This window comes from Lycorma delicatula, chromosome 7, assembly GCF_047948215.1.
Source record: "Lycorma delicatula isolate Av1 chromosome 7, ASM4794821v1, whole genome shotgun sequence".
In the NCBI taxonomy this organism is placed as follows: domain Eukaryota; kingdom Metazoa; phylum Arthropoda; class Insecta; order Hemiptera; family Fulgoridae; genus Lycorma; species Lycorma delicatula.
In genome coordinates this window covers 30,097,685-30,120,204 of record NC_134461.1, presented here as the reverse complement: position 1 = coordinate 30,120,204, position 22,520 = coordinate 30,097,685, and the positions used below count along the sequence as shown (strand labels likewise).

Sequence of the window (22,520 nt, the reverse complement as noted above, 5' to 3'; positions counted from 1 at the left end):
ATGTTACTGCTGTTAATTATTCTACAGAACATTAAGTCTATCCATTTTGTATTAAATTTCAAATAAATATCTCTTCTGTAATTGAAATTGTAACCATTCTTATTATACATTTCTCTAGTACGATATATCCAAATTACGATAAATATTCTGCAAGCACTTTGGTTTTGGTGATACTGTCATGATAGTTAATAAGGTTTATAATGTAATTATTGTCTAAAGCCACAAGAAGTAACTTAACATTCTTATCAAAATTAAAAGTTGCTTTTTACAAATATTAAAGTAACCCTAAATACAGTTCATCCTCAGGGGCACTTAGATTTATCAGGATTTATGTAAAAAAATAAGTATTAAGTTTATTTATATTATAACACTGAATGCTGTTAATGTTGAAAAAATTATTATTATTTAATTTATTATAAAACTGATGTAAAACAGTATACAAAAATGAAAATAAGTGTTTTAAATATCTCTTAATGTTCCCTTTTACACACACATCCAGTTGTTTCAAATTGATTATGCCATTGACGAATGTTACAGACACTTTTTTTTTTCACCCTACTCTCTGGGCCAGATCCACAACAAAGCAAATTGTCTACTCAAACGAGCCTCCCCGTCATAAGTCTAGTCTAACAGGTCAGCCCACTGGTTAGACCTTTTCATTGCCTGCCTCTAACCCCTAGGGCAAGGTATCCAAGCCCAACTATGTCATTCCTGGATCCCACCCCAGATGTCTGGACTCGGTCTTGACACCAATGCCTCTAGTGAGAGCACCCTGTGTAGGACACTCACACTGGGTCTCAGTCTTTTTCACGAAGGGATGAGGGAGTCTCAGTGCCTCATCACTGCCACCCAACCGTGCAAGCACAGACAAACGGCAGCTCTGCTGGGGGCTGTCCCTCAACCCCTTGCCACCCCATCCTCCCTGGTTTTGTACTGGAGTATCCTTGTCACAAAGTCAGTTATCATAAAAAACCTCAAAACCTCTCTGACCCTGATAACATACAGTCTATGATTATTTCAAGTGTAAGGGGTCCAGTCATCAACTTACAGCAGCAACGTTCAGCAGTCAAACACGAAGTGTTCTGGTGCTATTCGCAAGAAAGGCACAAAGGGTCGTCGGCTCTCCTCCTGGCATGTAAGTATACCAGAAATACGCCATGGCCAGTTAAAAATTGGGTCAACCAGAAGGTGGCCTTACCAAATCTGCAGCTGACTCGAGGCTCGACCTGCTGGATCAGACGATGTGTCCATCGTCCCGTGGAGGACAAGTCCCAGCAGACTTGCCATTCTCAGAACTGTGCATATCACTACTGTCAGCTCCTCCAATCATCCCAATCCTCATCCCAGCTAGTTGTTTAAATGGAGGAATGCCTGCAATGACTAACACTGCTTCAGTCGAAACTGAAGAGTATGCCAAAACAATGCAGAGGGTAATCTGCCTCTGCACACCGGAGGGTGTGCAGATGAAATAGGCAGGTACTGGAGAGTACCTGCCTATTTCAATCGCATCCCAGCGCTTTCAACCAAACAATGACCCCATATACAGAATTGATCACATGGTTGTACAACTTCCTTTTGGATGATCACAGTCACGTTGCCCAGGAGCCTACATTCTGTGTTCGCACCATGTTACTGTCACTTGAAGTAACACAGTTAAACTTACTACAGAATACATATTGAACTGTAACTTCAAATTTAGCAAACTGTAAAACATAGAGGGCTTTCTCTTCAAGAAATGCCATCTTTGATAGTAGCTCTGTCAAACAGAAAGATTGAGAATCAATCAACAACCAAGAATGCAACTAAAACTCTCCTTTTTGCTCTTTGATTCTAAACTTAAGTCAATATTGTACTCTTCATCCAAGAAATATTGTAACAAATTAAAACCCTTTTATTCTTTTTTGTACACCCAGCATAATGACAGTGTCCCTTGTTGTTGTTGTGTTTTATAAATATGCAGGCATTTAGAAATATAATACCAGTAAATCATTAATCCAAACTAAATATGATTTCCTATCTTGTATAGTTTCTAGCCACATGTTTATGCCAAGCATCACTGCTGCGGACAAGTGTGAAACATTAAATGACACATCCTTACAGAAGTGCAATTTGTTGATCTACTCTCTTATTTACCCTTTTTTCTGGAAACAAAAACTTCAACTTTAAATATAGCTGTTATTGCTTTATATTGTGATAAAATTATCACAATATACCAATATACCAAAAGTGATATCACAATAGGCATATAATTTTAACACTATCACTATGGGCTTTTGGTGGGGGAAAAAATATATTGTTGAAAGCAGGTAATTCTAAAAACTGATAATAAAAATGAGTTTTCCTGTGTGTGTTAATATAATTAATACTAATCATCAGATTTGGCAAAAAATATTAAGGACACTTACTAAAGTTATTACAAGCAGCAATTTCATAAATATGTTGCATTTTCAGTTTAGTTTAATACTTAAAAAATGACATGTTACTTTATGATCAGCTTTATTAAAATAATTTACATGCACAAAATGTCCTCTTAGTCATGACCATACTTATACTCAATACTAATTAACTATTAATAGCACTAATTAAACAAAAAACTTGATAGTTTAAAAAAATTAAAATAAACAGAACCGTAAAAAATAATTTATTTAACAAACAAGGAAATCTAAAAGACAATAAACACTGATCACTCGATCTCACAAGCGATCTCAATCCTTACTAAATTATCTATTTTTAATTTTTTTTCAAATTTACCTACCTCAATACCCTGTAAACGATCTACTAATTTGGGATGTTTAGATCCATCACTCCCACCTCTTCCTGTAAACAAAACGTAATCAATAAATTATGTAATCATGTAATATCTGAGTGATAATGTATAACTAGACAAACTGTTTAAATCTGAAGACAAATTATTACAAAAAATACAGCTACCACTACAATATGAGGATATTAGGATAACTAACAACAATTGTTTATTGTTGTTAACAATAAACAATTCTTTTTTTAAGTTTGAATAAATGCTGAAAAGTTACAAACACTCATACCAATTAAGCAACTATCCAGTGAATCTAAAAATAATATTTCAATAACTAATAAGTGCATTGCATAAGGAGCTAGGTCCTTACATTAGGGGCTTTACCACACGTGCATCCAAGCTCCAGGTTGGGCTTTTATACAGACAACATTAAGCAAACAAGAATCCCCACTCTGTTTCCTCACAGGTAAAGCTGCCTCCACCAAAATACATGACTAAGTATTACCTCAAATAAGACCACCCACTTTTCACTCAGATCCAACAAAACCTGATTAGAAATCCCATAAAAGCACTACCAGAAAAGAATACAATAAACACAAGGGAAAATACACACAATTAAAACAGATTCTCTACCCAAAGAAAATCTGAAAAACAAAACAAACTTACAGGGGTTCTGAAAGAGTTATTTCAGAACCCCTGTAGTCAGAAGGTATCAAACCAACTATAATTCCTCAGATCAAGGTATCTTTATTCAAGATAGGACTAAATAATAATAAAAAATTATTTTAAATCTATTAGCTCTACTATATTCAACAAACCAGTTCTCCTTTAGATAATAATAAGCTACAGAGAAAAGGCCAAGCATACACAGGAAGTGTTTAACATAAGTATGCAACTGACACAACACAATGTTCAGCAAATTCCACTGCAGGATGTCTTTGACATTCGGAAAAATTTAAGGTAAAAGTGCACATATGTTTTCAGCCCAAACACCAGTTTACTAGCTTCAGTTGCCGTACAAAGCCTAGAGAACATGTATAAGACAAGAATTAAGAGAGCAACATTACCAATTCCCTTCCACTCAAGAAGCATATTTTAACAATGGTAATAACTTTATACAAGTTATTTATCGATTATATTAAATGCTTTAAAAAATGATTAATGCATTGGCTAGAGAGAATTGGCTTGTATTGAATGGGTTCATATGTGTAAATATGTAACAATGAATATGTGTAAACAATGTAAACATTTTTTACATTCTCTCAAGCTCTGATAGCGCTAAACAGAATGTAAAAAATGAATGTACAAGGTGTATTTTTTAAAGCAAGATCTGTTTTGAATCTGCCACTTGTATATGCGATGTAAACAGATGGTGCTTGCACAGCTCAGTTATTTCAATTAATAGCCAACTGTAAGCAACAATAGATTAGTTATTTTATTGCTAGTTGATTATATTCATTCATTTGAGTACTACAATCATGATCCCACAAAGTGTGGAGTACAAGGAGTAATCTAATTTTTTATGGCAAAAAAACAGTACTTCAGCTGAAATTCACAGGAAAATTTATGACATTTACAAGTCGAACATTATGAGTGATGCTAAAGTAAGATGGTGGTCTCACCCACTTCAAGATAGGTGAATAATTCATGTGTAGTGTCCCAGATGGACGTGGAAGATGTTAACAGACACACACAAGGAAAATGTCTTGCTGCCGTACATGAATTTTTGTGGCATTAAAAAATGAAGATGATGAATTGTTTGATCACATTATTACCAGAATTGAAACCTGAATTTCTTATTCAAATGTTGAGACAAAGCAGCAATCAATGCGATGCAGCATTTATCATCTCATAGACTAAAGAAGTTCAAACAACAACATTTGGTACAGAAGCTTATGGCTACTGTTTTTTTTTGGGACAAAAAGGGTAGGATATCTTACTCATTGAATTTTGTGATCATGGAACTACTGTGATCGCAAATACATATTGCAAAATGTAAAATGATCTTAGAAAAGCTATAAAAAACAATTGATGTTGGATGTTATTTTGTGGGATTTTTTTTTACATGACAATATTCAGATACACACAGGAAAACAGACAGTGAGGAGATTTAAAACTTTGTGAAAAATCTTCACTCATCCACCCTATAACCCTGTCAGCTCCCAGCAATTATTTTCTTTTTCTTCACCTTAAACAGTGGCTTGCATCACAAAGGTTTGACGATGACAACATACTGAAAAATGGCTACAACAGACTTAAGTCACTGATGCAGAATTTCTTGAAGAGAGAATGAAGAAATTAGTGAAATACTATGAAAAAAAGGTTAAATTGAAGGCAGCTACATATAAAATTAGTAAATAAATGTACTTTTTATAAGTTAATTCATAATTTTCAGTTTTGTTTTTATTTCAAAATAGACCTTACTTTAAAGACATGCCTCATATTTCCACTAAAAAATATTAAAAAGTGATCAACATCAAAAGAGTTTCATTAAAAAACAACCAAAACTGAAAGATACACTTACCTAATTTACCATAGTCACCATCTCCCCAAGAAAATACAAGACCAGAATCAGTTACAGCTATAGTTTGAGCATCACCACTTCCACAAGCAACGTCAACAATGTGCTGACCTGGAATTGTTAATAAACCATAAATTCCATAAATTAAGAATTATATATATATATATATATATATATATATATATAGAGAGAGAGAGAGAGAGAGAGAGAGAGAAATAACTATAAATTGGTAAAATCTTTATCAATCATTACAAGTACAGTAGGACCTCTCTTAACTAAAATGACCGGCCGCCGTGGTCAAGCAGTGTCTCAGCCTTTTATCTGGGAGTTGCGGGTTCAAATCCCACACAGGCATGGCATTTTTTCACTATGATACAAATCATTCACTAAATTAATAAATAAATAATTAGCCTCAAGTATAAAAAGTCTGAAGTAGAGTAAAACCAAAAAAAATTAACTGAGATGCCGTTTAGTCCATGTAAAAATTTTATTATAGCCTATTTTTGAAAATTATTTGTTATATGTAACTACTATTCCATAGTAACTAGTATTCTATTTTAACAGCATATAGCAGTAAAGCAGAACAATAAATTTTCTTTAGTTTTTATTACGTACTATACATGTAAAGATTGGTTATATTTTATCAGTGTGTATGCTGTACTGTAATACAGTGCAGTAGCTGTAGTGTGTTGTGTTGTTTTACTTGTATATACTATACTGTATTGTGGTTATTGTTATAATGTTACAATTGTTTGTAATGTTCCTGAGTTGAAATAGCTAGTTGTAGCAAAGATTTTACTAATCCAAAATGTAAATTAGTTGTACCATCAATGGACAAAAAATTAGAAGCAATTAAAAGATTAAATGCTGGAGAATCAATTAAAAAAATTGATTATGAGTTTGGTGTAGGAGAAAAACTCCATCGGCAATTGGAAACTGAACAAATAAAAAATTGAAGAATACTGTTCAAAATTGCCTGAAAGTTTATAAATAAACGATCTATGCTGAAGAAGTCTGTCCAGGATGTTTAGATGATGCTGTTTCCTTGTGGTTCAGGCAACACAGAACCTTTAAAGTTCCAATATCTGTCCCTATTTTGCAAGAAAAGGCTATTCAACTTAACAAAAAATTGAATAGTCCAAATACATTTTCTACCAGTAAAGGCTGGCTGTAGAAATTTAGAAATCATCACGACATAAAACAATTAACCATATCAGGGGGAAAATTATCTGCCAATACTGAGACAAGATTAGATTTTAGAATGTTGCCATCAGAAACACTAGCATCCAGGGAAGAAGCTTCTGGACCTTTAAAAATTGGTAAAGAACGAATAACTGTTCTTGTTTACAGTAACCCTAGTGATGATGACAAAGTACCTCTTTTTGTGATCGGCAAAGCTGCTAAACCTAAGGCACTAAAAGATTTAAAATTAGATTCATTGACTGTTTAAATGAACTAACCAAAAATTGGCGTGAATGAGTGCATACATTTTTGAGAACTGATTTAACCACAGTTTCATCCCACATGTGAAAAATTATTTACAAATAAACAAATTAACATAAAAAGCAGTTTTGTAGTTGAACAATGCACTCTGCTAATCATGTAAAGATGTTCTAATTTCAGTGAACATTAAGACAATTTTTTTCTACCAAATATGACACCCATTTGTCAACCTATGGATCAGGTTATTATAGCAGCAATAAAAAAACATTACAAACAAAAAATGCTATGTCACATTCTAGCATTAAAGACATTGATCATAAAACATGCAATTTACATGTTGGCAGAGTCATGAAATTCAATCGATCAAAAACAATCAATAAATTATTTACAAAAATATGACCAGAAATTCTACAGGTTAACAATCAGGAAATTTTGTGTACTATGCCATCGAATGAGGAGTTTCTGCTTTATTAGAAAACATACAATGAGAAAATGTAAAGGAAAATGGTGCCAGACTGGTTAGAATCGGATTAAAGGGAATCAACGTTTAAAATTTATTATGATGAAGAAATTATGAAAGTTATGAAATTATGAAAGAGACAAAGACAAACCAATTCATGAAAATGAAAAAAATTAGCTATTGTATTTCTCACAAAAGTGCTCTAACATTTAGAATAATGAAACAATGTTTCTTTCCTTGACTTAACAGTTGTACAAAACTAGCGTTATCGTGCTGCTATGGACCATGTTACTTAGTTAAGACAAATGAAGGTGACAAACCTTTTCTTTAAAAAATCAAACTAAGTTTATGTGAGTTGATCAAAGATCAAATTAGTGACTACTGATTTTGTTATAATAAATACAGTAAAATAAAATAATATATAATAATATTGTTATAATCATTTTTAATTCATGGCTTATTCTACTACCAATTTGATATTAATATGGTTTGTTGCCCTAATTCAAAAACAAAACTCAAGGTCTCTGTTAACCGTGGATTCCATTATCTGAGCTGGCAATATCCCCCAATTACTTCAGTTAAGAGAGGCCCTACTTATGTATCAAATACATTGAATATTTTTCAATGTACCACATCAGTAACAAAAAGTCATTATTAAAAAAAGTAAAATGAATCAAAACTTAAAAAATCCTATTATGTAACAACTGTCAAAAACGAAAACTCTTTTAATCACAGGTAGTATAACCAATATTAAAAAAAAAAAATATGTTAAGTTATCATTATGTTTATAATTCTGAATTAGTAATCTTTTTAACACAGAACAGCCACATTCTTAAAATACAACAACATCCAGCACTACTACACCGGTCTTTTATGTTAGTTTCACAAAAAGAATTGTTTTCATATAACCAACACAATACTTCAGCTTATGACAAAGGGCCTTGTACACTGCGATTGTCATTATTAATAAATTATAAAACTATACAAAAAATCTTTCCATCAATCTATTTAAAATGCAATGTTTTCTTTTACAGAAAAAAATATTACTTTATTGATGAATTTTGAAATAATAGTAATTAGATTTTTTTTTTAAACTCTATTTTCTATATCTCATTCAACTTTTATATAAATATGTGCTCAAATAATCAATACAGTTCTTTGAGTACCTTCTTAATTGTGAATTATTTTTTATGTAATTACCTTAACATTATTTCATGTGCTTATATTTTAAATTAAGGCCTTTAATTACATCTAATTATTATCTTATAATTAGTAGTCTTCTGTGATGCTGGAGTGAACAAGATTTTGCCACATGCTCGGGCAGTTACCTTTTTTATCCATGAAGTATTCATTACAGACATGATCTGTATAATGTGTGGTTATGTACTGATAAAAATAAATTATTTTTATTTATAATATTGAGATGAACTTAAAATTTACTACAGTAGTTACTGTAACAATCTTACTAACCATCACTTTCATGATTAATTTAATAGTTCATAAACTTATATATTTATATATGTACAATTTTTCTAGACTTTTTACTCTAATTACTAATTTTAAAATTACTATTAACATTGATGATGATGGTAGGCTTTATAATTAAACTTTTTCTGGTGAATTTGATAACTTATGAGTGATTATACCATTTTTAAATGCCACTTTATACCACTTATATATATATATATATATATATATATGTAGGCATTTAAAAGTGGTATATATGTTCATATGAAAATAAACTGAAAAATATAAAAGTAGTGACTGCAAATTATAAAACAGCCGAGCACTTAAAAATAAATACAGTCTCCAATATAGATAATTTTAAAAATTAGTAATGAATAAGAATTAAAATGATTACACAGATTTTTAAAAATAAACATAAAATTAAGAATCACCAAAAAATTAATAACATGAGTGATTATTTGCTTACATCAGTGCTATTGATAAATAAGTAATACAGTATACTTTAAATTAATTTCATTATTCTTAGTAGCTATGAATAGAGAACAATATTCATTTAAAATTGTTTACAATAACGATGCATGCATTTTTTTACTGATTCTCTGATGATGTAACACTTCAAAATACATATAAGAAAATTTTCCAATTAAGTAATTTATACAATATACTGATTTCATTATTCTCAGTATTCAATATTTCAACAGAGGTTAACAAAATTATTTATTTAACACATGGAAATATTTGGTCTGGAAACACATCATCATACTGAAGAGGTTTTGATCTATTAACTCAAACTAAGCATAAGATCATTACAATACACCACCTACAGATAATCACAATTTAAGAAATTTTGTAAATTAAATATTATAACTATTGTTAAAAATTAAAGATAAATTATTCAACAACCTTTTAATCCAGTTACAAGAGTCGGTACATTGAAATCATCACTGGTACCATGACCCAATCTTCCATAATTACCACGACCCCATGTATATAATTCTCCTTGAGATGTAACTGCAGCACTAAACAAAAGTAAATTCATAGTTTTTTTTATTATTACATATATATTTATACATATTATTGCAGAAACTCTAGCATACAATTTTTTAACAAAATGAGAACTGACAACCAAAATCAAAAAACTTCAGGTGGTACTTGTTTAAGTATTACATCATGCACCTACCTTATAATTATCTACATTAGAAATTTCTAATGAACTTTAATTTACGCAACTGTAGCTTTCCCAAACAAAACTCTTATTAAAGTCATAAGCACATATTTTCTGGTGTGGAAATAAAATTTCATCTCTAAATAAAAATTCACAAAAACATTAGCTCCTATTTCAGTAACATTAAGTCTTTTTACTAAAATTACTAACAGCACTGAACTATCTAACTCTAATACTACTTTCTCAATTTATTTTAATTTTTAAGAAACAAAATTCTTATAATACATTACCGAAGATGACTTTAATAAATAATTTTTCACTCTGATTTTTTAAATATAATAATGAATTAATTCTTCAGCACAGTTTTTGTTTCATTTTTTTTTGAGAATCAGCTTCAACCATAGAAAAAACTACTCTTTACATGTATAACTTCATGTGAGAGATCATAATCATTTACTTAGATATAATGAGGATTTTAGTGATAATTATTTTCTTCTAAAAACTGTTAAATTTTAGTGAATTATTTTTAACACTTTATAATGTAGAGTCTACAAAATTTACCAAATACAGTCTACATCATGTTTACAAATGTCTAATACTGTTTTAATCATATTTAGTTCAGTCTAATAACTAATTTCTTTACTGTTATTCATTTTAAAATTCTTGATAAGAGATTTTTTTGATTTAGAGATTTTAAACTTAATAAGAGTTAAACAGTGTTAAAATTTAATTCAAAGACTGTTTTGATAACTATCTTTTATGAAAGCTAAAATGTATAGAATCTTTACAACATGTTTCATTTTTAATCATCAATATTTTGTTACTTTAACTGCTTCAATCAGTACCTTTTAAACCTACAGTCCATTAGCCTAAATAAGTGCAAGATGGAAATCTTGCACTTTTCTTTTGCCATTAAGTTAGCCATGTACAAATATACTTTATGGGTTAAAGCAATCTGGTAGATAGAATCATCTAGCAATCTTTATAAACTTTAACTTTTATGTAGGAGTATAAAGAATAGTATTTAGTATGCACTTTTCATTAACCGTATATCAAAAATTTATACTTTTAAAACGACTAGTTTACAGTACAACTGTTACATGGAAGTAAGTCATGAATAACATATTTAAAATTTTAATTGTCAATATTTGTTAACAGTTTATTTTTCAGTTTATTTTTCAAATTATACTAAGTCTTGTTTATTTTTCTCATTTTGTTTTCAATCCTAAGTTAAGAGAGTGTAAATCTACGGCAGTAATAGGGTGAATAATTTTTGGAAATCTACCGTAAATGTGAGAGTAAGGTTAAGACTTCTGCACAATAAGAATGGTAACAAATTAATAAACAGAGATCTTGAAAAGGCTTTTAATGGTACTGTAAAATTATCAATAAGGCAGATCATGACAAATCTTCTTAAAGAGGACACAGATCCTCTCAAACTAATTCTTCTAATTTTTGATAAAAGATTAATCTAAAAGAAAAATAAGTTCATAATAGTAGATTAGAAACTGAAATAACATGAATGCAGCAAGTAGTAAATGATTTAAGTGAAAAAGGACAAGCAGAGAGCCTGTCACAAGGCCTGTCATATTAAAGGGTTAATAAAAACCAACATCAGACATTTGAGTAAATAAATTGATTACAAACACCACATACGCATATGTGTGTGCATACATGTATGCATGTGTATGTTTGCCCGCATGCATATGCGTGCACACACACGCACACACACACACACATATACAAAACAAAAAGTTATAACCTAAAAACATAATAAATAACTGATATTAGGAAAAAATATATAACCTGTAAGTGCCCCCACAAGCAATCTTTACAATACGATGTTCTACAAGTGCTGATATCAAAGTTGGTTCTTCTTTACTATTATTATCACCATGTCCTAGCCTGCCACCATCACCATTTCCCCATGAATAAACTTCACCTTCTATAGTTAAAGCCATGAAATGTTTACCTTCAGGATGTGCTGATAAATCTACAACTTCCTTATGACTAAGCCCTTCTACCTTCTCTGGACACTAGGATTAGAAGAAACAAAAAATGTTAAAAACAATTTCTCGTGTAATTTTTTTTATTATATCATTTTCTATAACTACAATTGTACCAAAAGATTAATAAAAATGTTAAACAAATGTTATAAAAAACAGCAAAATAATTTTAGGTAATTTACTTTACACCTCTTTTCATTTCTGTTTTAGGTATGCTTCTTGTTTAGGATTACTTAAAAATAAAATTCTTACTTATATATGAAGAAAAATTTTAAATCTTTTAGCAAAGCCAAGATCTACATAAAATAAGGACCATTTCTACAGTACTAACAATTTCCAATAGCTCCTGAACCCCAAAAATTAAATTTTAATTAATTTAAATGGAAATTAAATTTATTTTATTTTTAATTAAATTAATTTTTCCCAGTGGCCAATTTTGAATAATGTCAAAACTAACTTTTGTGATTGGTCACCAGTAGCATGCAGTCTGGAAAGCCAGTGGTGATTATGATGGCTGGAATCACTGAAAAAACTTTTGCAAACTATAGATCACAGAATTTAAGTGATATAATTAAGAGTACACGGAATGAATGATTTAACTTACTTTTTCATTGATATTTAGAAATTTGACGTAATACAAATTTTTCAATAATTCATGATAAAGATTTTACTGTAATTTACCTGGGCCCTCCTAATTTATCTTAGGTTTCCCTAAGTTCAAATCTTGTAATAATATTTCTATTACTTTTTAATGATCTGCTCTCTTATATTAAGTATTATGGTTGTCATACATAAACAGATGGTATTAAGTATTCTGGAAAATTCAGAAAAATATGAATAAATACTTACTGATGTTAACAAACTTTTTGCCTGGTATCAATAAAACTTAAATGTTATATTGCATTCTAGCCAGCTAACTTTGCTTGATGATGTATACAGAATTAATAATAAGATTTTAAAATGGGTAGAAAGGGGAGGATATAGGATATATTAAAGTTAACTTATATATCCCATGTAGAGATAAACTCAAGATTTTGTAATGAGGTCTGTAAGTAAATTTCCATTATTTGGAGAACCTGTAACATATTGAAATATGTGACAGCTCAAGATGACACCCTAAGTCTAAGTAGGTTGTGTAAGACTAGTTCACTGTCTGATAGGGTGAGAAGTTCTACAATCTGCCTCATGTTAAAAGGTTTTTTATTGAAACTGATTTATACTAACTGTTTTAGATTTCTGTACTACAATAAATTACATCCACTACAAGAAAGTACAGCTCAGCTGATTCAATCTTAAACATTTCGTCATTATACTAAGTAAAGCCAAACAATTTTTTTTCTTTCTTTAAAATTGAATAAACATTAATTTTGACTCATTTACCTACAAAACTGGATTTTTACATTTCAACTAATAATTGGCATCATTCTTCTTTCAGAACTTTTATCTCAAAATGTAATGCAAGTTCATTGTTTGTTTTCAAGAAATAAGACATAAAGGTAATTCAATGAGCAAACAGATAATTACAAACTATTCTAACTCTCTATTTCTCTCGCTATTTAGACAGAATTGTCTGGATTTGTTACAAAGCAAATAAACCCTGCTGAGTTATCTGTATATCTATGTATTATTACTACGTATTACATACTATGCATTTTTTCAGATATGTAATCAGGTAGGTAAGATTATATTAAAAGAAAAATAATAATAATAATAAAATAACTCATTTTGAAAACTGAATACTTTATTTTTTTACTTAAGATACATTGTCAGAATTAATAGAAATGACAACCTTTTATCACTGAAATGCACTGTTTTGATAGCATCAGCAAATAACCTAGATCATTTCATGGGGGAACACTTCAAGTTTCCATCACAAATTTTTTTTGGAATCAATATAAACCAGATCATTTTCTATGTCCTAAGAAACAATACGGAAATCGTTAAAAATCAACATCTTCAAACAATAAATCATTCATTTACGAACTGACAGCAATTTAATATTGCATGACTTCATTAGATTTTACTAATTAACAATCTTTAAAACATACCAACAAAAGCCAAATAGAAATCATGAACCTAGAAACATATTATGTACTGAATAATGAAGTTCAAATTACGACCCCTAGATGCCCTATATAGCTTGCTAATAGTATAAAAATTGAAAAAAACTTAATTCATTTTCAGCAATGGGACTAGAAAAGATAAAAATAACTCATAAGTGCACTTAGCGGTGCCTAGCAATAAATGACTTAACTAACTTAAGCAATCAAAAAGTTATGCTGATAAAAAAATAATTATAGATGCTATTTACGATAAGATGAAACTCCAATGTTCTATAATTTCTCTGTTACAGGTTTTGTAACTTCTATGACAAATTTATAATATAAATAATATACCTATTATTTTCATTTAACAAAATGAGATTGGTAATTTAATTTTACATGGTAATTTAATTTTAATTTTTACATTTAATTATACTTTACATACTCTAAGGAAACAATTTTTGGATTTAGCCTTCATAAAAATAAAATAAAACAAAAATAAGTAGATTTACAAGTAAAAAAATAAGCCTCCCAATTACATTACATTCTTCAGATACAGACAACAAAACTCTAAAATTGAAAATAAAATGACACACTAACAGATTTAAACTAATTAAAGATAACCTATTTGTAAGAAATAGGAAAAAATGTTGAAATGATACCTGCGTTTCTGAATTATACTGCATGGTATAAACTTTCCCTGAATGTGTCAAAAACAATAATGCACGTTCTGAACAGACCATTTTGCTCACACCAAGCTCTCCAATTTGATCACAGCTCTGTGGTGATTCACCAGCATTCCAAGCAACCCAGCCCCAAGCTTGGACATCCTGGTATAGTCTTGTGCTCTGAAAAAGATAAATTAAAAAAAAGTTACCTTTGAAAATTCACAAACTAAATTTAATATAGGATTTTGAAATAAAAGAATATAATTTAATGAACAATCAAACATTTTTCTATTGTATATGAAAACTAACAGTAAGATAAAAAAGATTAATTTAGATGTTAAATGAAACTACTATTATTTCACTTATATAAACATGCAAGACTATTACAAATGAAAGACAGTTTTGATTGTAAAAGTTTTTTTTTCAAATACGAAGATTACTTACATGGTTTTTACAATATATTATATGTATTTTTGTTGGCTGATATGCACTGAAATTTATTGAATATCAAATGTCTCCTTTAAATATTGTTCAATTTAAAAACATCACAAACCAAAGGACTAAAATTAAAACATTAAGGGACATACACATAAATTAAGTCCTTCATGTGAGAGCTAGAAAAAATCCCAAACTATACCCAATTATCCTTACATTGTGATTGTACTTGCAAATAATTTTTTTTAAAGTTTTACTACAAAATTTTACAAATTTTGCCAACATTTCATTCACATAAACTACACATCTAGTTTAAATAAATTCATGCTTAATGAATTTTGGTTAATTCTTATATATTTCTTGTGTCATACAGAACAAACACCTTAAAAGACAAATCAAGATTATTGTAAAAATTTAGCCTAACGGGATTTTAAGTTTTTTTTTTTTTTAGAAAAGGCAAATTGTTTAGAACAGCAAATAGTTTGCAAGTAAAACCAAATATTAATTATATTACCTAAGTAGCAGTAATTATATGGAAAAAAAAACATTCAATACTTGCCTACTTGCTTAAGTCACCTACATCAACAGAAAGAGGGGCAAAAACTTTCTTTTATAAAACCCTACAAAAGGTAGTCACAAGGCTGGACTTCTCGGCAGCCAATTTATCAATGCCATGTTTTAATCAGTTGCATGACCAATCCAACCTCTAGGAAGGTGTTCCTTCAGATAATTTCTTACCCGTATTTGCCAGTGAAATAGAGCTCCATCTTGTATGAGAATGAAGTTCTGTGTCTTCTTTGAAATAAAGCGTTGGCCAGTCAATTAACATGTCAAGGTAAATTCCTCCAGTTAATATGTATTTACGAAAAAAGAATGATCCACACATGTTTTCATCCAAAATAACACAAAATATGTTCACTTAAGTGAAATGTATATATAAGGGCCATTCAAATATAAATTATTTGTTTACATAGCATTAATTGATATTAGATAAAATTACAAATAAATTACCCTATTTTTCTACACAGTTTCCTTCAATAGAAATACATTTTCTCCACCGAAGAGGTAACTTCCTGATCTTCTCATCAAAAACATAACATGGCTGCCCCAACAACCAATTACACACATAGTGCTCGTCTGCAGCATTGTCTTCAAATCTTTCCCCTCCTAAAGCTTCTTTCAGCAAATCAAATACATGGAAAACACACAGCAAAAAGCCTTAATGGTGGATGTTCAAGAGGTGTTCAATCAATTTTAGTGAACTTATCATGAGTTTGAGCTGCTGGATGCAGCTGTGCATTATCATGGAGAAGGAGAACGTTGCAAATCGGTGGCCAGCCCTGACATCATCCAACAACTGGCAATAGTATACAGTACTTACTGTCCTTCATTTATGCAGGAAATCTATCAGCAGCAAACCCTTTGAGTCCCAAAATACAGTTGCCACAACTTTTATAGCTGACAAGCATTTCTTGGCATTGATCAATGACCCCTCCCCACTTTTTAACTACTCCAAATTTGTTCTCTTGCTTTCCAGGGTGTAGTGGTGGACCTGTTTCATCACAGGTCGCAATATGTTCAAAACATTCCTCTCCTTCCTTAAAACGATTTAAAAACCATTGACAATGTCTTTCTGGACATTTCTCTGTGCCTCAGTGAGAAGACATGGAATACACCTTACCGACAGTTTGCTGTATCTAAGAATGTCTGACAACATTGTATGCATTCTCTCAACACTTATGCCCATGATTATGCAACTGTCACCTTCCAGAAGGTCACAAATGGGCTGAATGTCGTCATCACTGACACTGGTCCATGGATAACATTCATGACTCATTCTCTACTGCATTACAGCCACTTCAAAATGTTTGGCCCAATCAAACACTTGAGTTTTTGATAGGGTAGCATCTTCAAACTGTGCCTGAAGTAGAATAAAAATTTCAGAGGACTTGACACCTTTGTTGGCAAGAAATTGAATTATAATTTGTTATACAACGGATAATGGTACCTCCTGCTCAGATATTCTACTACTGATGTGGGAACATGACCTACAGGCATAGCTGGCCGGTTTCTCTTTTACACATATCCAACTAACTACCCACAGTGCCCCACCACATTCACTGCTCTTCCTCAGTCCACATGGCAAAATTTCAGTTTATATTTAAATAACCCTCAAATGCATGTTGCACGGTTTCAAATTTTTTCCATGGTTTTCTGTTTCTCATATTCATATGTTGTGTCTAATGACCTTTCCACTTATGTGAAACAAACAGTAGTCACCAAAAATTGGGTTATAAAAGAAATCATCACCTTCATCAACAAGTTTGTGGATATGCACCCAGAACTCTTAACAGAAAGCTTTATCGCTAACATTTAAACTTTGTATGAACTGTAATTTATAAGGCATAATTTTAAATAGTTACCACAAAACTTTCCATATGGTTGGTTGTAAAATTTACAATTTTAAACTTCCAGATCTAATTGATTTACCTGGATTACATCAATACACAGCAACAATATCAACTTGTTCTTCTGACATGGGAGGTCTTAGAATTCAATTCCTCATTATTTTCAAAAATATGAAATACAATCCACTGTTTTAAATGGAGAAATTGCTAGATGTGAAGTTGAGGCTGATGGTTAAGTTAGAAGATTTCTAGCAAAGTTGTTTTAATACTTGTGGTTTTCATTCTGTGATTTTGTTTTTGTTGCAGTGTGTGAAAATACACAGCACGATAGCGCTAGACTGAGCACTGTTATGCAGAAATCTCATTGGACAGCTTCCCACATCTTTTCTTTAAAAGGTTTTATAAGTTTCACAATAAGTATCAGCAATTACAGTTCTTATACGATCAAATACCTCAATAAGGAATATTCTTTTCTTATCCCAAAAGACAAATCCCAGAAGACATCGACATAAGATTCCTGCATGAACATTCTTACTCAAACTTCTTGGACATTTGAGATGGTGAATGGTAAATGCTGCTTTGGTTCATAATAAGTGTATGTTACACAAGCCTCATTTCCAGTCACAATATTGTTAAGTAGTTCACCTCCATTATGTAGTAAGTTAATTTCTCAAAATATGAGCTGCAGCAAGCAGTTTCTGTTAACTCATTTTTCTCAATAAAATTTTGTAAATCACTCAATGCGAACATTAAGAAATTCAAATAAAATCATCAATTTTCACAAATTTTTTGGTCACTTTTTCTAACAAATCATTTGTGATTAAAAATATTCTAGGATATTCACATTATTTGAAATTAATTTAAGCTTTAATACATCTAAACACAATTTTTTTTTAAAAAGTATATTACAATTTGACAATCAAAAGAATGTTTTTATTTTAGAATAAAAATGTTCAGTCTGTAATAAAATTTCATTCTTTGAGATGGAGCAACATGAATTTCTGCAAATGAAATTTTGACATAATTCCTAACTTAATTTCAGCTTTTAAAAAAATTGTTTAACACTCAAACCAAACTTAAATTAAAAGTGACTTTCAATACATTTTAAATGGCAGGGACTACCATAGATGGCCTTATTCGAACAAAATTATGAGAACAAAGATTCAAAACTCTAAAAATGAAAAGTAAATTGTTTGGAAAATAATTCTATAAAACAGGTTATTTTCTTTATATTTTTTATATTAAAACTTTTATCTCAGGTGCAATTGGAGTAGGGGAACAGATTACTTAACACAGCTAGAGGGGCAGCATTCCCAAGAATCATATAAGTAACAGACAAACCATTCATATTTTATTATTGAATTGTATAGTTTAACATACCTCAAGGAATGTGGCAGGAGGAAGGAATGGAGTTGCAAGTCTATCAAGATGAGCCATTATAACAATTGCAGCTAGTTGTAGATCAACACCAATTGTATCATCTTCTGGTAAATTAAGGAACCTTAAGAAACATTCTGTAGGACTAACCTGCAACGGATGTATAACAACATTTATTGAAAATTACAAAGCAAAATAAAATAACACTTTAAAAAGACTAAATATAGGGAATATAAAAATACTGTTGCATTGTGAGGTGCACTTGGGATAATTACCAGTAATTCTAATAGATAAAATCATAAATGAATAACTTATATTAAAGTTTCTTTGCTAAAACCACTCATTGCAAACAATTTTTTTTTTTAAATGTAAAAAATAAGCGTTGTGTAGTAATTAAATAATTATTTTTAAAAGGGTAAAAAATAATCAAAATATAAACACTATAGTATTTTTGGCAACTCTGAACCATCAGAATTTACTGTTTATTCTGGTTTTATGACTTAAAACTTAGTTATTCAAACACAAAAGACAAACCAAACCCTGTACATCCAAACAATGAAAAGATTTGACTTCATTTTGAAAGATCATAGAATTAAAAGTGAATGAGATTACCGACATTGTAAGCAACACAACTGTAAATATCTATAACATTTATATGAACTTTTGCATAAGAAAATGCCATCGGCTAGATGAGTGTCAAGTTAGCTCACAACTGATCATAAACAAAATCACGTGACCACTTCTGAGTGTTCTTTATTATATTTAAACATAATCGAAATGAATTCTTGCATTAATTCATAAGCATTAATGAAATATGCCTTCAGCACTATAAACCAGATGCAGAAGAACATTTGAAACTTAAGTTTAGAAGCTCGTGGAAGTGCTCCAATGAAGGCAAATGACATTGAATAAACCAGAAAGTTAAAAATAACTGTTTCTGAAGTACACCAGATATTGTATTTAACTTGAAAAAGGGAAAAACTTCAAAGAAGAATCTGTTACACAGCATTATAAGCATTATAAATTTGTTTAAATGATGAAATAAAGAAAAAATAAATATAACAAAGAAAACATTCTTTTTCAACACGCTGTTGCAGAATAAAAAAGACACCAGCAATTCCACTACGAAAATTATATAGATTACACCACAAATTTCTTTCACATTCACATACTTTTTTATACTTAGTCCCTTGTAACATTTTACCATTTCCAAACATAAAAAATGGCTTCATAAAATAAGATTTATATCAAACATTGAATTAATCTAAGAAAAAACTCAAATTTTGGAGATTGTTTTTTTAAGTAAATTCCAACCTTGCAGTCTTGATCCTAACAGTTCAGCTTGATTTTTTGATAAATTTAAATCCACCAAGCCATTTAATTCACCTTGTGATATAATATGTGGCTTATTGGAAGATAATTTAAAATCAAAATCATTGTTGTCTTCTTCAGTACTGCCTGATTCTTCATCGCTGCTTTCGAAACATACATTCACAGCTGGCTCAGGAACTGGAATAATTTCACTATGTGGTACAGGCCTGATTGCTGATTGCAATGAAGGATATGTTACAGTATGTTTAGATTTTTTAGAAATTCCAGATGCACTTATTAAACAAAAGTAACAATCGGTTACATGATCCTTTGGTTCATGCCAAACCATACGTACACAAAATAGCAAAGCCTTCCACTACCTTTCAGCCATCCTCTTAAATGTAGAATAATTAGTGCATACTATATGAGGAGCCCACGTCTTACCTTGATCAAAAACTTTATACTGAAAGTACAAATGATATGCTTTTTTAATTTCAAAGGTGTAATGTTTTTTTCTATTTGATTTTACGGTAAACTCACCATATACATAACAAAAGGCATCCACAATCATTTACACAATTTCAAGGCATTATGACACTGTAACCAACTTAAGACAGCAATAAGACTGAGTAAGATGTGATGGAGAGGGGTAGGAAGTGAGGGAGAGGGGCAGGAAGAGAAGGAGAGGGAGAAGGTGAGAAAAATAGAGAGAGAATGAGGGAGGGACATAAAAAAAAAAACAGTGCCAACTTTTCAATACTGTGTGCAGTGGGAAGAAACAAAGTAAGCAAATTAGAAAGAGAGGAGAGACAAAAATCCGACAGCTGAGAAATAAATTACTGTTACATAATAGTTAATTGAAGAGCAACAATACGGTATGATTGAAACAGTTTGTATTGTACATAATATCAATAATAATATTCAAGGCATATTCATAAAGCAAGGGTCGTTTGGTCATTAAAAAAATTTAACTTGTGAGAGAAGGTTTTTACTTACAGTTTTAGTTTACTGCATATCTACTTCACTTTTTCACTAAATCGTCACTCAGTTCTAAGCACTTTTTGTAATGCTGCACCAGTTTCTTTAACCCCTCTGCATAGAAGTTCGGCATCTGGGAATTGAACCAGCTGTCAACAGTCTTGAGTTCCTTGTCATTTTCAAATGCTGGCTCAAATGGTGGCCGTTGTCCATGAAGCCACTTTTTCAAATGCAAGAAGAGGAAGTAGTTCCTAGGTCAGGCTGTATGGAGGGTGGTCAAAAAGTTCCCAACAAAAATATTCTTTGTGGTTTTGGATTGCACATCTCAAGTTTGATTAGCGTTTCGCAGTACACTTCAGACCAACCCACCGGGTTGGTCTAGTGGTTAACGCGTCTTCCCAAATCAGCTGATTTGGAAGTCGAGAGTTACAGCGTTCAAGTCCTAGTAAAGCCAGATATTTTTACATGGATTTGAATACTAGATCGTGGATACCGGTGTTCTTTGGTGGTTGGGTTTCAATTAACCACACATCTCAGGTACGGTCGAACTGAGAATGTACAAGACTACACTTCATTTACACTCATACATATCATCCTCATTCATCCTCTGAAGAATTATCTAAACGGTAGTTACCGGAGGCTAAACAGGAAAAAGAAAGAAAGTACACTTCAGCTGTAATTGTTGATCCATTTTCCATAAAATCAACCAAAATGATGTCCTTTTCGTCCCAAAAAATGGTAGCCAACATTTTTCAACTTGAGTAAGGAGACTGCTTAAACTTTTTTGGTTTTGGGAACATGAATGACGCCACTGCATTGACTGTCGTTTTGATTCTGCATTGGTGTAGGATATCCAAGTCTCATCATCCATAGCAATATGGAAAAAACAAATCATCTCCATCTTGTCAATAGCGATCCAAAAACGCTCGTCCAATGCACATTCTTTGCTCTTTGTATTGGTCAGTGAGCATTTTCAGTACTCACCTCACATAAAATTTGTGATATTCGAGCTTTTCTGTGAAAATCGTGTAGATAGAGGTGTGTCCAACATGCAGAAATTCATCAGCCACAGCACTAATCATCAATCGCACTTGTTCAACAAACAAGTCTGAATACTGGGCCTGCCACTCCACTCTTCGTCATGGACATTTGTGCAGCCATTTTTAAAGTTTCAACATCATTGTCTAACCTTTCCTTCACTGTTACTAACAATCTGTCCATACCCTAGGCAAAACTCCCGATGATATTCATCAGCTAAAGATCCTCTGCACACAAAATTCAAATCACAGCACACACTTCACAACTGGTGGAAGAAACGATTGTCAAGGACATTGCGATCTGCATTCACTGGCAGACAAACAACTACTAAATCAAAACAACTGCAGTAGCTTTGTAAATAGCTGATAGATGGCCCTGCATGTGTGAAATTATGTTCAGACCTGCTAATATTTAAATATAAGCTGACGACCCTTTCTTTATGAATA

General features: G+C 31.1%; 1 protein-coding gene across 3 annotated transcripts in view; it reads right to left on the bottom strand.

Moving 5' to 3' along the window:
* Nucleotides 1-22,520, bottom strand: part of HERC2 (E3 ubiquitin-protein ligase HERC2) — a 276,358-nt gene that overhangs the window by 200,883 nt on the left and 52,955 nt on the right. For all 3 annotated transcript variants that reach the window (XM_075372110.1, XM_075372111.1, XM_075372112.1), the window contains exons 9-14: nt 18,751-18,897; nt 14,522-14,707; nt 11,618-11,847; nt 9,550-9,665; nt 5,280-5,387; nt 2,756-2,817 (exon numbers count right to left, since the gene is read on the bottom strand). In XM_075372110.1, coding sequence (XP_075228225.1) covers nt 2,756-2,817; nt 5,280-5,387; nt 9,550-9,665; nt 11,618-11,847; nt 14,522-14,707; nt 18,751-18,897 — 849 coding nt within the window. The remainder of the gene's footprint in view (nt 1-2,755; nt 2,818-5,279; nt 5,388-9,549; nt 9,666-11,617; nt 11,848-14,521; nt 14,708-18,750; nt 18,898-22,520) is intronic.